The following is a 12,047-nucleotide window of genomic DNA, read 5'->3' on the forward strand; positions in this document are numbered from 1 at the left end:
CATTACATCCCCATGACTTACTTGTTTTATACTTGGAAATTTGGACCTTTTATTCCCCTTCACTTTCCCCTTCTCTTTAATTTTTTTAATTAGTTGATATTCAATATTTTATATTAATTTCAGGTGTCCAGCATAGTGGTTAGACATTTATATAATTTAAGAAGTGATCTTTCTGACTAGTCTAGTACCTACTTGGCACTATATATAGTTATTACCATATTATTAACTATATTCTTTATGGTATACTTTACATCCCTGTGACAATTTTGTAACTACCAATTTGTACTTCTTAAGCCCTTCACCTTTTTCACCCCATCCTCCAACCCCCTCCCATCTATCACCCTGATAAATCTAGTACCCACCTGGCACCATACATAGTTATTACAACATTATAGATTATATTCCTTATGCTACACCCTACATCCCCATGACTACTGTGTAACTACTAATTTGTACTTCTTAAGCCCTTCCCCTTTTTTCACCCACACCCCTAACCCTCCTCCCATCTGGCAACCATCAAAATGTTTTCTGTATTGTGTTTTTGTTGTTGCTGCTGTTAATTTTGTTCTTTAGATTCCACATATCAGCAAAATCGCATTGCATCTGTCTTTCTCTGTCTGACACTCCACTCAGCACAACACCCTCCAGGTCCATCCATGCTGCCACAGATGGCAAGAACCCATTCCCTTCCATGGCATAGAGAAAGCCTACTTTTAAGCCTAATTAAGGAAGAACATTTTACATGTTTTCCTAAAAAAACAATGTGTCCCAAAATATTGCAGTATATACATTTCAAATTAAAAAACTATTAGATTTTGAACTTCATAGTAACACTGGCTATGGTTCCCATTCAATCAAACCATAGTCTAGAAACTACTGTGTTTCCCCAAAAATAAGACCTAGCCAGACCATCATCTGTAATGCATCTTTTGGAGCAAAAATTAATATAAGACCTGGTCTTATTTTACTATAAGACCCAATATAATTAATATAATATAATATAATATAACATAATATAATATAATAAATACAATAAATATAACATAACATAACATAATATAATATGACTGAGTCTTATAATATAAGACTCGGTCTTATATTAATTTTTGCTCCAAAAGACACATTAGAGCTGATGGTCCAGCTAGGTCTTATTTTCAGGGAAACACGGTAGTTATACTATATTAGATTGGGAGAAATAAATATTATATGGCTTCTGAATTTGCATGCTATCTCATGGACAATGCAATTATGGGAAATCCTTGTTTAAGAATTTTAAAAGTACTAATGATATACTCAGAGATAAGCACCTCAAAAAAATAAAATTCACATGTATGAATTTTATACAACCATGGTTAAATCCAACCTGTTGACTGAATTAAACTGAAAATAAGCATCGCCCTGAAGTCATACCAAATATGTGTAGTCAACAGTCCTAAGCTAATAACCTACGACGTCCTGCCATGATGGAAGAAACATTTTCTAAAGTTACTTACAAACAATCTTTTGGGGTACCAGTCCATTAGCCATCTGGAGTCTGTCTTCCATGAACGCCACCCCCAGCTTGCTGAAGTCGTCCACACTTGCTTTGGCAATTAATCGATAAGGCTCCCCAGGTCTGCAAGCTAATGGCAAACAACAGTCTGACCACTTCACAATCTGAGAAAAAGTGTGAGGGAGGGGGAAGAGAAAGAGAGGTTGAGATTTGTCTTCTCTAAAATCGCCAGATACTTTATTCGTCCCTTCAGCTCCCCACCGCTGCATTACTGTCAAACATAATGAATTACTGGGCCCTGCCTTTTTGTCACATTTTATTAACATGTTAAGGCTTGACCATTCTCATTTCTACCTGACAACAGAGCTTACAAAGCACTCAGTATAACTCTCTCATTTACAAATAAATGAAGTCTCAACTGCTTTCTCAAGGAACTCAAAAGGAGAAAGGGCCATTCTTCAGACACTGGAAAAATTTAAATTTGCCCTTTAGTAAAATAGGAGTCAACAACAAGCCCACATTATCCAATGATTCATAACTGGAGACCAGCTTTTCTCTAAGTGAGACCCCAGACCAACTGCAACAGAACTCCCCGGGAGCACGTGAAAGCTGCAGGTTCCTGAGCACAACTCTGTCTGGTGCTTCAGACTCTCTGGACTTGCAGCCCCGGAATCAGACATGGTAAATATGCTTTCCCATTGATTGCTGACACAGGACAACCGCCAAGGGTGCTCCAAGAGCTCCTACCTGTCCAGTTCACATTGCCACCACAAGGGGGACAAGGAAAATGAGAACACACAAAGCTCCGTCCTTTAAGCCTCCCAGTTTCATACAAGAATTTAAAACTGGGGCAAGGAAAAGGGGAGACCCTGGGGTTCAGAGCTTGGCTCTGGAGTCTGAGGACCAGGGTCTGGGCCAAGTCTCAGAAGCTCTCACGTCTCAGCTTCCTCAGTGGTAACACAGGAATAATGATATCAGCTATCACAAATCGGGCCTTAAGAGCAATCACGGATATAGTGGTCCTTTTTTAAGATGCCATGAATAATGTCCATACTTCCCAAAATTAATCTTCTCAGGGATATACTGCCCCAAATTTCATAATTAGAGATAGATAATTTTGAATTCCATTTTTTATATTAGTAGGCTAGATTTTTTTAGAACTCTTGCTGAAAACAATGAAAAAACGCTGGATAAAAATAAATAAAATTATCATCTTAAAAACATTGAAGAACTGACTAGATGATAAAAAACTGCCAGGCCAAATGCTAAGGTAAATCCCGAACCTACAGAGCTAAAGGGAATTCCCATAAGCCAAACTACTTCTGCCTGATGGTAACTTGCTCGTCCAGGAAACCTGGGCCCAAGGTCCAACTGGCAGAAGGACAGCCATATATGAGGTCAGACAATTAAGTTCGTGAACTCATCCTACATAAAGTGCTACACACCTCATTGCTGAATACCTCTACAGTCACCTTTGAAGTACTCCTCTTGGGAAGCTATGCACGGACACCAGAGCCTAGTCCACCCTTCAAAGCAATTTTGGAACTCTTTCTGGAATGGCTATCAGAGCTGTCGTCATATTACCCTTGATGCCCTGAATGTCATCAAAATGTCTTCCTTTCACTATTTCCTTTTTCTTTGAGTAAAGAAAGAAGTCATTGGGGGCCAGATCAGGTGAGTAGGGCGGGTGTTCCCATACATTTATTTGTTTACTGGCTAAAAATTCCCTCACAGACAGTGCCGTGTGAGCCGTTATGCAAGAGCCATGAATTGTTGGCGAAAAGTTCAGGTCATCTAACTTTTTCACACAGCCTTTTCAGCACTTCCAAATAGTAAACTTGGTTAACTGTTTGTCCAGTTGGTACAAATTCATAATGAATAATCCCTCTGATATCAAAAACAGGTTAGCAACATCTTTGCAACAAGTTCGTGAACTTTATTGTCCGACCTCATAATTCAATGGAACAGAACTGAGAATATAGAAATAAACATATACATTTATAGACAACTAATTTTAGACAACGTCAAGACAATTCAATGCGCAAAGAACAATCTTTTCAGCAAATGGTGCTGGTACAACTGGCTATCCACATGCAGAGAAATGAAAATGGACCCCTCCCTCATATCATGTACACCAAGGACAAAAATTAACGCAAACGGGATCAAATCCTCAATGTAAGAGGATCTAAAACTACGAAACTCTTAGAAGAAAACATAGGCGTAATTGTCATGACCTTAGATCAGACAACAGTTTCTCAAATAGGACTCCAAAAGTACAAGCAACAAAAGAAAAAATAAATTGAACTTCATCAAAATTTTTGTGCTTCAAAAACCAGTTTCAAGAAAATGAAAAGGAATCTACAGAGTAGGAGAAAATATTTTGCAAATCATGTATCTGAAAGAGACTTGTATCCACAATAAAGAACTCCTATAAAGAATGGAGACAACCCAAACGTCCATCAACAGATAAATGGATAAATCAAATGTGTATATCCATACTAGGGATTCAGCCATGAAAAGTAATGAAGTACTGATACATGAGTATGTCACAACATAGATGAATCTTGAATATATTATTCTCAATGAAGGAAGCCAATAACTAAAGGTCACACATTATATGATTCTATTTTGATGAACTATCCAAAGCAGACAAATCTATAGAGTTAGAAAGTAGATTAGTTTTCGCCAGGGGGTGGGGACAGAGAGAGTGGACAGTGGCTGCTGATGGGTACGTAGTTTCTTTTGGGGGCAAAGAAAATGTTCTGGAATTAGTGGTGATGACTACACAACTACTGAATTGTAATCATACACTTTAAAAGGATGATGTTTATGGTATGTGAATTACATCTCAATTTTAAAAAGCAAAAAAGAGTCAAGGCAGTTTGCTTGTTCCCACACAGTTCCCCGATAGCCCAGATAGTAAGAGGACTCCAGAGTCCGCTTCCCAAACTTGAATCCTGGCTCCTTTGGCCAATAGCTGTGTGACCCAAGCAAGTCAGTCAACTTCTCTGTGCTTGGGTTTTCTGTTTGTAAGTTGTTGATGAGAGCACCTACCTAGGAAGGATATTGGGAGAGCTAAAAGGGGTAATGCATAAAGCGCCTTATCCATCAGGGGGCGCTCTTATTCCAAAACATGGAGTCTTTAGAGCAAGTATTCTCAAGAGGGAATCGTCTGGGAGCAGGGCGGGTGTGGAAAAAAAAATCCTGGCTATCACAATGATATTGTCCCTCCAAAGCTCAACCCTACCCCACAAAATCTTAATCCTTAGTATTTCATTTCTCTCCTTAGGGAGAATTCAAACTGAATTGAACTTTTGTCCTTAGGAAAACAATTATTTAAAAAGTTGACAAACACTGTCTTAGAAGGAAAAATAATAAACTCCAGTCTTTATGGTCAAAAGGTTGAAACTCACCAATGGGACTAGAATATTTGGAGAAACAGAAACCTCAGGACTTTCTTTTAGCTCCACTTGTAGCTTTCCCTCTATTTCATCACCTACTTCTCCCACCTTCTCCCAGACACACGGCCAGAATGAGTGGAATTTATCCACAGGGTGGGTCCTGACCCCTGTTTCAGTAGGACTCTGCATTTCAAACACGACATCTGTGATCAGATGAGAGGTAAATGACTTCCAGAACGGAGGGGCGGTGTCAGCTCCCGAGGATGAGAAGATAAACTCTCACCTTGACAAGAGCTGACTTTCAGACGAGGGTGAGTGGGAACTAAGACAAGGAACAGTACCACCTCCTGCGCGAAGCTAAAAGCACCTGTGCTCTCAGCACTATCGCTGGCAATCAAAGAATGAGGAGAAATGCCTGCCAGTGGAGGTCCAGCCCAGCTGGAGGCGTTCAAACGCAGATTTGACACCCCGTGGAGCTACGCCTCAAAGTAAGCACTTAGTGTCAAAGGAGACAATCATTAACTTCGGACACACTTCTGAAGGAGCAGAGAAGCAGGAGATGAACAAAGCCCAGGGAAGGGCAGAAAGCAGCCAGAGAACAATACATGCCTGTCCCGATCAAGTTTCTCAACTCGCCCAGCCGTTTCCTCCCCAAAGTGCATTTCCTTTTTCTAGGAACCGGGTCCAGAAGCCACAGGCCAAGCAAACTCCTGCGAACACACTGCGTGTTACGATCAAAGCAAAGCTGCAAGGTCACCCGTACTCGTCCGTCCAGGGCTAAAAGCAAACAGGGCACTTCCATTTTGCACTTCGACATGGAAACAAAGAGGTAGAGAAAGAAAGGGGAAGTCAAGCAAAAGGCTTACTCCCAAAGATCAAAGCTCAGGAAGCCCTGTTTGTCCCTAAACAAAAGGATTTCCTCTTAAAGCAGCACGCAGGAATCCCTCTCCTCACCAGAGCCCTTGAGATAAGGCTGCATTGATGCGGCACGCAGTGATGTGTCTGCTCCATCAGCTGACCACACATGTCCACGAGGAAAGCCCAGGACCAAAAGGCACCAGGTTAGATTTGAGGGGGTGTCTCCTGAGCGAACTGCCCCTCCTGAGGCTGCCTGCAGCATGCGGGGAGCTGAAGTTCTGCAGGAAACAGGGGGCCAAAAATCTCACGGACCAATTAGGTGATGGTTAATTCTATGTATCAACTCAGCTAGGCCTCCTTAGCCAGATACTTGACCAAACATCAGACCGGATGTGATCCGTGAAGGTTTTTTTTAGATGAGATTAACATTTAAATCCTTCGATTTTGAATAAAACAGGTTATTCTCCATGTGGGTGGGCCTCATCTAATCAGTTGAAGGCCTTAAGAGACAAGACTGAGGTTCCCCAAGGAAGAGGAAGTTCGGCCTCCAGAGGCCTTGGACTCAAGCTGCAGCATCTACTCTTCCCTTGGTTCTCTCAGTCTCCCAGGCTGCCCTGCAGATTTTGAACTTGCCAGCCTCCAACATCATGTGAGCCCATTCCTTTAAATCTCAATCTCTCCTTCTCCCCCCTTTCCTTCTCCCCATCTATCCATCTATCTATATCTATGCATGTATGTATGTATGTATGCATGTATGTATGCATGCATGTATGTATCTATCTATCTACCTACCTATCTATCTGCCTATCTATCTATACACACATGTCCATGGCTTTCTTTCTCTGGAGAGCCCAGCCTAATACAAGTTACAATCAGTTACCCAGAATCAGATCATTGATGTTGCTAATTTTCCTGGCTCTTGTTTCTCCTCTTCCAAATCAATTTAATTACATGTTAGGTTTCTCTAAATGTCTGGTAATGAATTGGATGAAGGAGGACTCGACACAGGGATGTGAAGAATGAAACAACGAGCGTAAAAGGAGGAGGTTATTCCTGACGTTCACCCATCCCCACTGCCTTTAGGGTTTGGAAGCGGAGATGATAAAGAAGTACTACAAAGTTCATTTTCACTCTGTTATTTAAAATCATACGCCCTCTGGCATTTTTAAGAGAAGGGTATTGGAAAAAAATCAAGTGACAGCGTAAGGCATATCACAGCTCCACAGGCAGCAAGAGCTGAAACAATAAAGTGACGCAGGTGACCGCTGAGAGGTACTGCACAGCTCTGCCTCACCGGCACCCAAGGCAAAGGGTAGTGTGGGTGCTTGAATTTTCTGACCGAGAGTTAATCAGAATGCAAAGACCCGTTATCACAAATCTTTTCATGTTATTTGTGTTCTTTATGTGCATGAGCACCTGAGGTCCCCCAAGCGCACTTGCGAGCACCCACAATTGCTCACTGCCCACTTTGTACCGCACCCACTGACGCTGGTAAGCAGAGGAAGAGCAGAGGTTTCAACTGACACCCCAAGAGTCCTGGTTATCCATCGCTGTGTAACAAACCACCCCAAAACACAGTGGCTTACGCTACGCATTTATTTTGCTGACAGTTTGGGCAGAGTTGGACATGCCATCAGCTCGGGCAGCTGCCCTGGGCCCGATGATCCACTTCCAAGGTGGCCCCCTCACGAGCTGGCAAGCTGGAGAGGCCTGCCAGCTAGGAACTCAGCCAGGACCGTCGGCCTAGATTCCTCTTTGCATGACAGCTGGGGCTTCATCACAGCATGACAGCTGGGTTCCCAGGGCCCAGGAGAAAGCTGCAAGGTTTCCCGTGACCTGTCCTTGGGAGTCCCAGAATGTCACTCCTGCCACATCCTATTGGACAAACAAGTCACTAAGGTCGACCTAGATTCAGGGGAGGAATATGAGACCCCCCACCCCACCCCCCAGAGGAGGAAGGACTTGGCAGTCATCTTCAGTCCACTGCACTGAGTTTCTGCCCACTCTCACTCCTCCCTTCTGCACGAGAATGGCATGTCCCATCTCCTTCAGCCTGGGTCCCCACACGAGGAAGACACAAGGAGCAGAGCCCAGAGCACAGTCGTGGCTTGAAACAGCAGCAGCAAACCTGCTGAGCCCACGTGCACCATGAACAAGAAGCAAAGGTTTCAAGAACAAGAAGCCACTGAGAGTCTAAGGGCGTCTGTTACTTCAGCCAAGATGCATTCCCTACAACGGCCCCTGCACCGAGCTTCAGAATGATCCCCATCCACCCAAACCCCTCATCATCTCCTAAAAAGCTCGCACAGCCGTCTCCGTATCACCCTCCCTGCTACTGACACTCTTCCCACGTGGAGTCCAGCCTCTTCCAGGATCGCTTCCCTCCGATCCACTCTTCACATTGCTGGCATTGCAATCTTTCTGAAAAGAAGTTTTCACCCTAGGATGTCCCCTAGGATGGAGCCCACATTCCTATTTGTGTATATGATCCTTTCCCGATCTGTGTAGTAGGTGTATTTGCGCACAACTAAAAAATATTCAGTGCTGCTACATGGGAACAAGAAAAACCACATGGATGAAACTCATAAGATAAATTAAGTCAGCAAGTTGCAACACATGCTAAAGATAGGTGAAATAAAGGGAACATATGTGCATTGAACACAGATTGAAAGGACAGAACAAAAGAGAGTATTCCTCCTCGGCAGAAAGTCAACTACACCTGAAATATTATTAAGACACATATCACGCCACCGCCAGATTGACAGGTCACCCCTAAACAGGCCACCCATTAAGGCCCCGTGGATATTTTGCCTAGAAACACAGATAAAAGCACCGCTTCCGAACAGATCACTGAGAAGCTACAGCAATTCCGGGCCTGCAGGTCCCGAATCTCCCCCCAAAGCCAGTGTATGCTGCCCGGGGGCCCCTCCATCTGGGGAGCCCGGTGCTGAGCGAACCCCAGCTCGGGTCCTTGGAACTGCACCCTGGGTGGGGAAGGCGGACGCAGCAGAGAAAGGCGGGCTGTGTGAACACTGCCTAGCTGAGGCGTCAGGCACGTGCTCCTTCCATCCCTCCGGCTCGCCATCCTGAGTGATACCCGACCCCAGAGCTCTCCACTTGTTTCTTGCTGCATGTTTTGAATGGATTTAATAAATTGTGCGATTTGAGCATCTTAACTTGGTCTGGAAGTCTCCATTCTGAGACCGCTGGGAGAGCCTGCCTGGTAGTGTCCTTGGAAGCTACCCCTGCATCAAGGTAACGTGCCACACACCACTCCAGGCCATCTGTCCCCTCTGGCCATCTCTTGGGCCACTCCCACAACTCACATTAAGGCGGACTCCAGTTGCACGGAACCCTGTGTGGCTCCCAGGTGCAAATGCTCCGCGTGCTTCTGTACCTGTTGCTATGCCCGCAAAGCCCTTTCTTCCTTCTTCTCCTAATTCCCACTTTTCCTTTAAAACTCTAAATATTATCTCTCCTGGAACGACCTTCCCAACCTCACCCCATCTAGATAGGTTCACCACTGCTTCCTATCCCTGCCTTCCTGTAGCACTTATAATGGGGAACTCTAATTGTTCATCTGTCTTCTCTCCCACACAGTGAGTTCCTTAAGATGACAGGGAATGTCACCTCTGAAAGCACCTTTCATCTTCCATATGAGACGTATCTCCAGCCCAGCACCCAATGGGCCATATGACAGGCACTCAGTACGTCTGGGAAGAATGAATGAATGCCTTGCTAGAGTACAAGGATCACAAATGCATTTTCTGCAACAAAAGAATCGTGTACTTCTTTGGGTCATCCATTTTTTCTAAGCAGGACTGTTAATATAATTATATAAGATACTGGAAATGGAGTTGAATCTGCCATGAGCCACTGGTATTTATTAAGGCACCTCGCAGAATAACTGGCATACAGCAGATGTTCAATAAATATCTGTCAATGAGTGAATGACTAAGTGAAAATATGAATATGTGAATGCTATATTTTTTTAAATGAATTCCTGAGAATCATTTATTTGTTGTTGGGAGCCTACAGAATGACAACAAATGAAAGCCATAAGAGAAATCCCCAATTGGAAAGATATCATTTTCAATATCTGTAAGAGCTGTATAGTCCTAAAAAAGATGAAAGAATGTAAGATCTCATCAAGCTCAAAAGTCTCTCTTACATAAGGTATTTATTTATTGAATATCTCAGGATCCTGTCAAATTCAAATGACTCTAGAGTTAGGTGAAAAATACACAAACAGATTCATAACAGCCCCCCAAAATGCAAAATCCATCAAGCAGCCAACCGGAATGGAACTGCAGGCTTTGTGAGAAGACACTGAGCTATGAGATCAATTCTTTTTTAGGTTCTGAAACCCAACTTATAAAACAGAGCTCAGTGTAATAGCCAGAACAGTCAGAAAAATAGCTCTCGATATCTCAGCTCATGGCTGCAAGACCCACCAAAGTGATCCAAAAGGAAATGAGTTACCTGGATAAATACCCTGGGTGGGTACGCATCTTTCAAGCCCCAGAAAATTAAGAATTAAGTAACTGCCATTAATTGAGATCTTAATTAAATCTTTCTTAGAAGGTATTAAATGGGATAACTGTGGCAGAGATGCTAATTATCTCCCAGCTAGCTAGTCTTTCTCGCTCTCTGGTAGTAACAGAACTCCAGGTTTTCTGTGAACCCATGGCTGTCCAGCTACGAAATGCATTTGTCAGCTTCCCCTGCAGCTGACGTGATGGGAGCAGAAGTGACATTTGAAACTTCTAGATCTGATTCTAAAGAGGAAGCGGCAGTCACCCTCCTTCGCTGTTCCCCGTTCTAAGGGCTGGAATGTGGATGAGGTCCACCACGGTGGCAGTGGCCAGGGCAGTGGGAGCCAGCTTCTCCCAAGCGCGAGAACCACCACCTATGACGGCAGAGAGGAGATGATACAGCTACAAGACAGAAGGAGCTGGGTCCTGAGCAGCCTTACGGAGCAGAACTACCTCCCTGAGACAAGTCTCTCCGTTACAGCAGCATAGCCTGCACCCTATACAATACAGTAATCATGTTCCTTAAGACTGTATGTCTTTTATTCCCCATAAAGATGTTCTATTAATTCACGACAATTTAGGGAATTACGAGCACAGCAGTCATATATTTGTATTAAGGAGGAATCTGTGCATATTTGATATTTTATGTAACTGCAGTAAATTTTAGAAACGTTGGCCTTGGTTTTAAGTTAAAATCTTGTTAAACATATACAATATTACACTATATAAGAAAACTTCAAGCTTACTATCTTTACAAGCTCTTACATAAGAATTATGTAAGTGGTCAGAAAGCTGGTGGTGTTCATCCAGATAACTTAAATATCTGAAAAGAAATGGGGGCGGGGGAAGGCGGAAGAGGGGAGCGAGAAAGTGAAGGCAGATGTCACGGAACAGGGGGATGGACTCTGGACGCTATGGGGGGCCCACATAGGCACACAGTCTAGTTTCCATACCGACTGGTGAGTTCACGGGTATTTCTCACATAATTTCAAATTCCTAAGTGAATGAGGGCCGTGAACCAATGATGAAAGCGCACTTTAATCAGGATTATGATTAATCCAAGTCTGTGTACCTAGAGTCCAAAAATAAAATGTTTTACGATATCTGAGTTTGTGAACAGGATAACTATTATTCAAAAATTCCCTGAAAAGTGACCACAACGTTGTGCTAAACTTACAGGGATGGTAAGCTAGATGTAAAAGCCTAAAGAAAAACTATTAGGTTACCATGTGAAATGGACTCTTCATAGGTTAACAAAAACAAAGCCAAATATCAGCAATTTCATGATTCAATGTAATTGATTATTTAACTTGGAATTTTAAAAACTGAAAAATTGTTTTTAAAACAAAAGGTTTCTGAACAGTCTTTTCTGCTACAATTACCCTTGAGTTTACCAAAAGCCTTCACATCAACAATTGGGTCTCTTTCTGCCAAGCACAGGAGAACAACTGCAGACACTGCTTGACTAAACTCAGGTGAATACAAGCTTTACTATCATGACCATGGAATCTCAATGCCTACGTCTCTATACAACCATTCAGTTACACCTCTGGCTCTTAGAAAGGGTATGGGTGTTGGCTAAAACCACACCTACCACTTAGCGGGGGATAGCTTTAGAAATGTCATCTAATCTTATGACTTCAGTTTTCTTATCTTTAAAATGATAATAATCATATCTTGCAGAGTTGTAAGCATGATGGGTAATGTATGTAAAATGCCCCAAAGGGCTCAATGAATGGTGTTATTATCTTAAGCATATAT

The 12,047-nt window shown here is 42.9% G+C and overlaps 1 protein-coding gene across 4 annotated transcripts in view; it reads right to left on the reverse strand.

The window, feature by feature from the left end:
- Positions 1-12,047, reverse strand: part of HLCS (holocarboxylase synthetase) — a 194,352-nt gene that overhangs the window by 165,162 nt on the left and 17,143 nt on the right. For all 4 annotated transcript variants that reach the window (XM_081029111.1, XM_081029110.1, XM_081029109.1 and 1 more), the window contains exon 3: positions 1,494-1,656. In XM_081029111.1, coding sequence (XP_080885237.1) covers positions 1,494-1,545 — 52 coding nt within the window. In that variant the 5' untranslated portion in view covers positions 1,546-1,656. The remainder of the gene's footprint in view (positions 1-1,493; positions 1,657-12,047) is intronic.

Source organism: Rhinolophus hipposideros (assembly GCF_964194185.1).
Source record: "Rhinolophus hipposideros genome assembly, chromosome: 2".
Taxonomy (NCBI): domain Eukaryota; kingdom Metazoa; phylum Chordata; class Mammalia; order Chiroptera; family Rhinolophidae; genus Rhinolophus; species Rhinolophus hipposideros.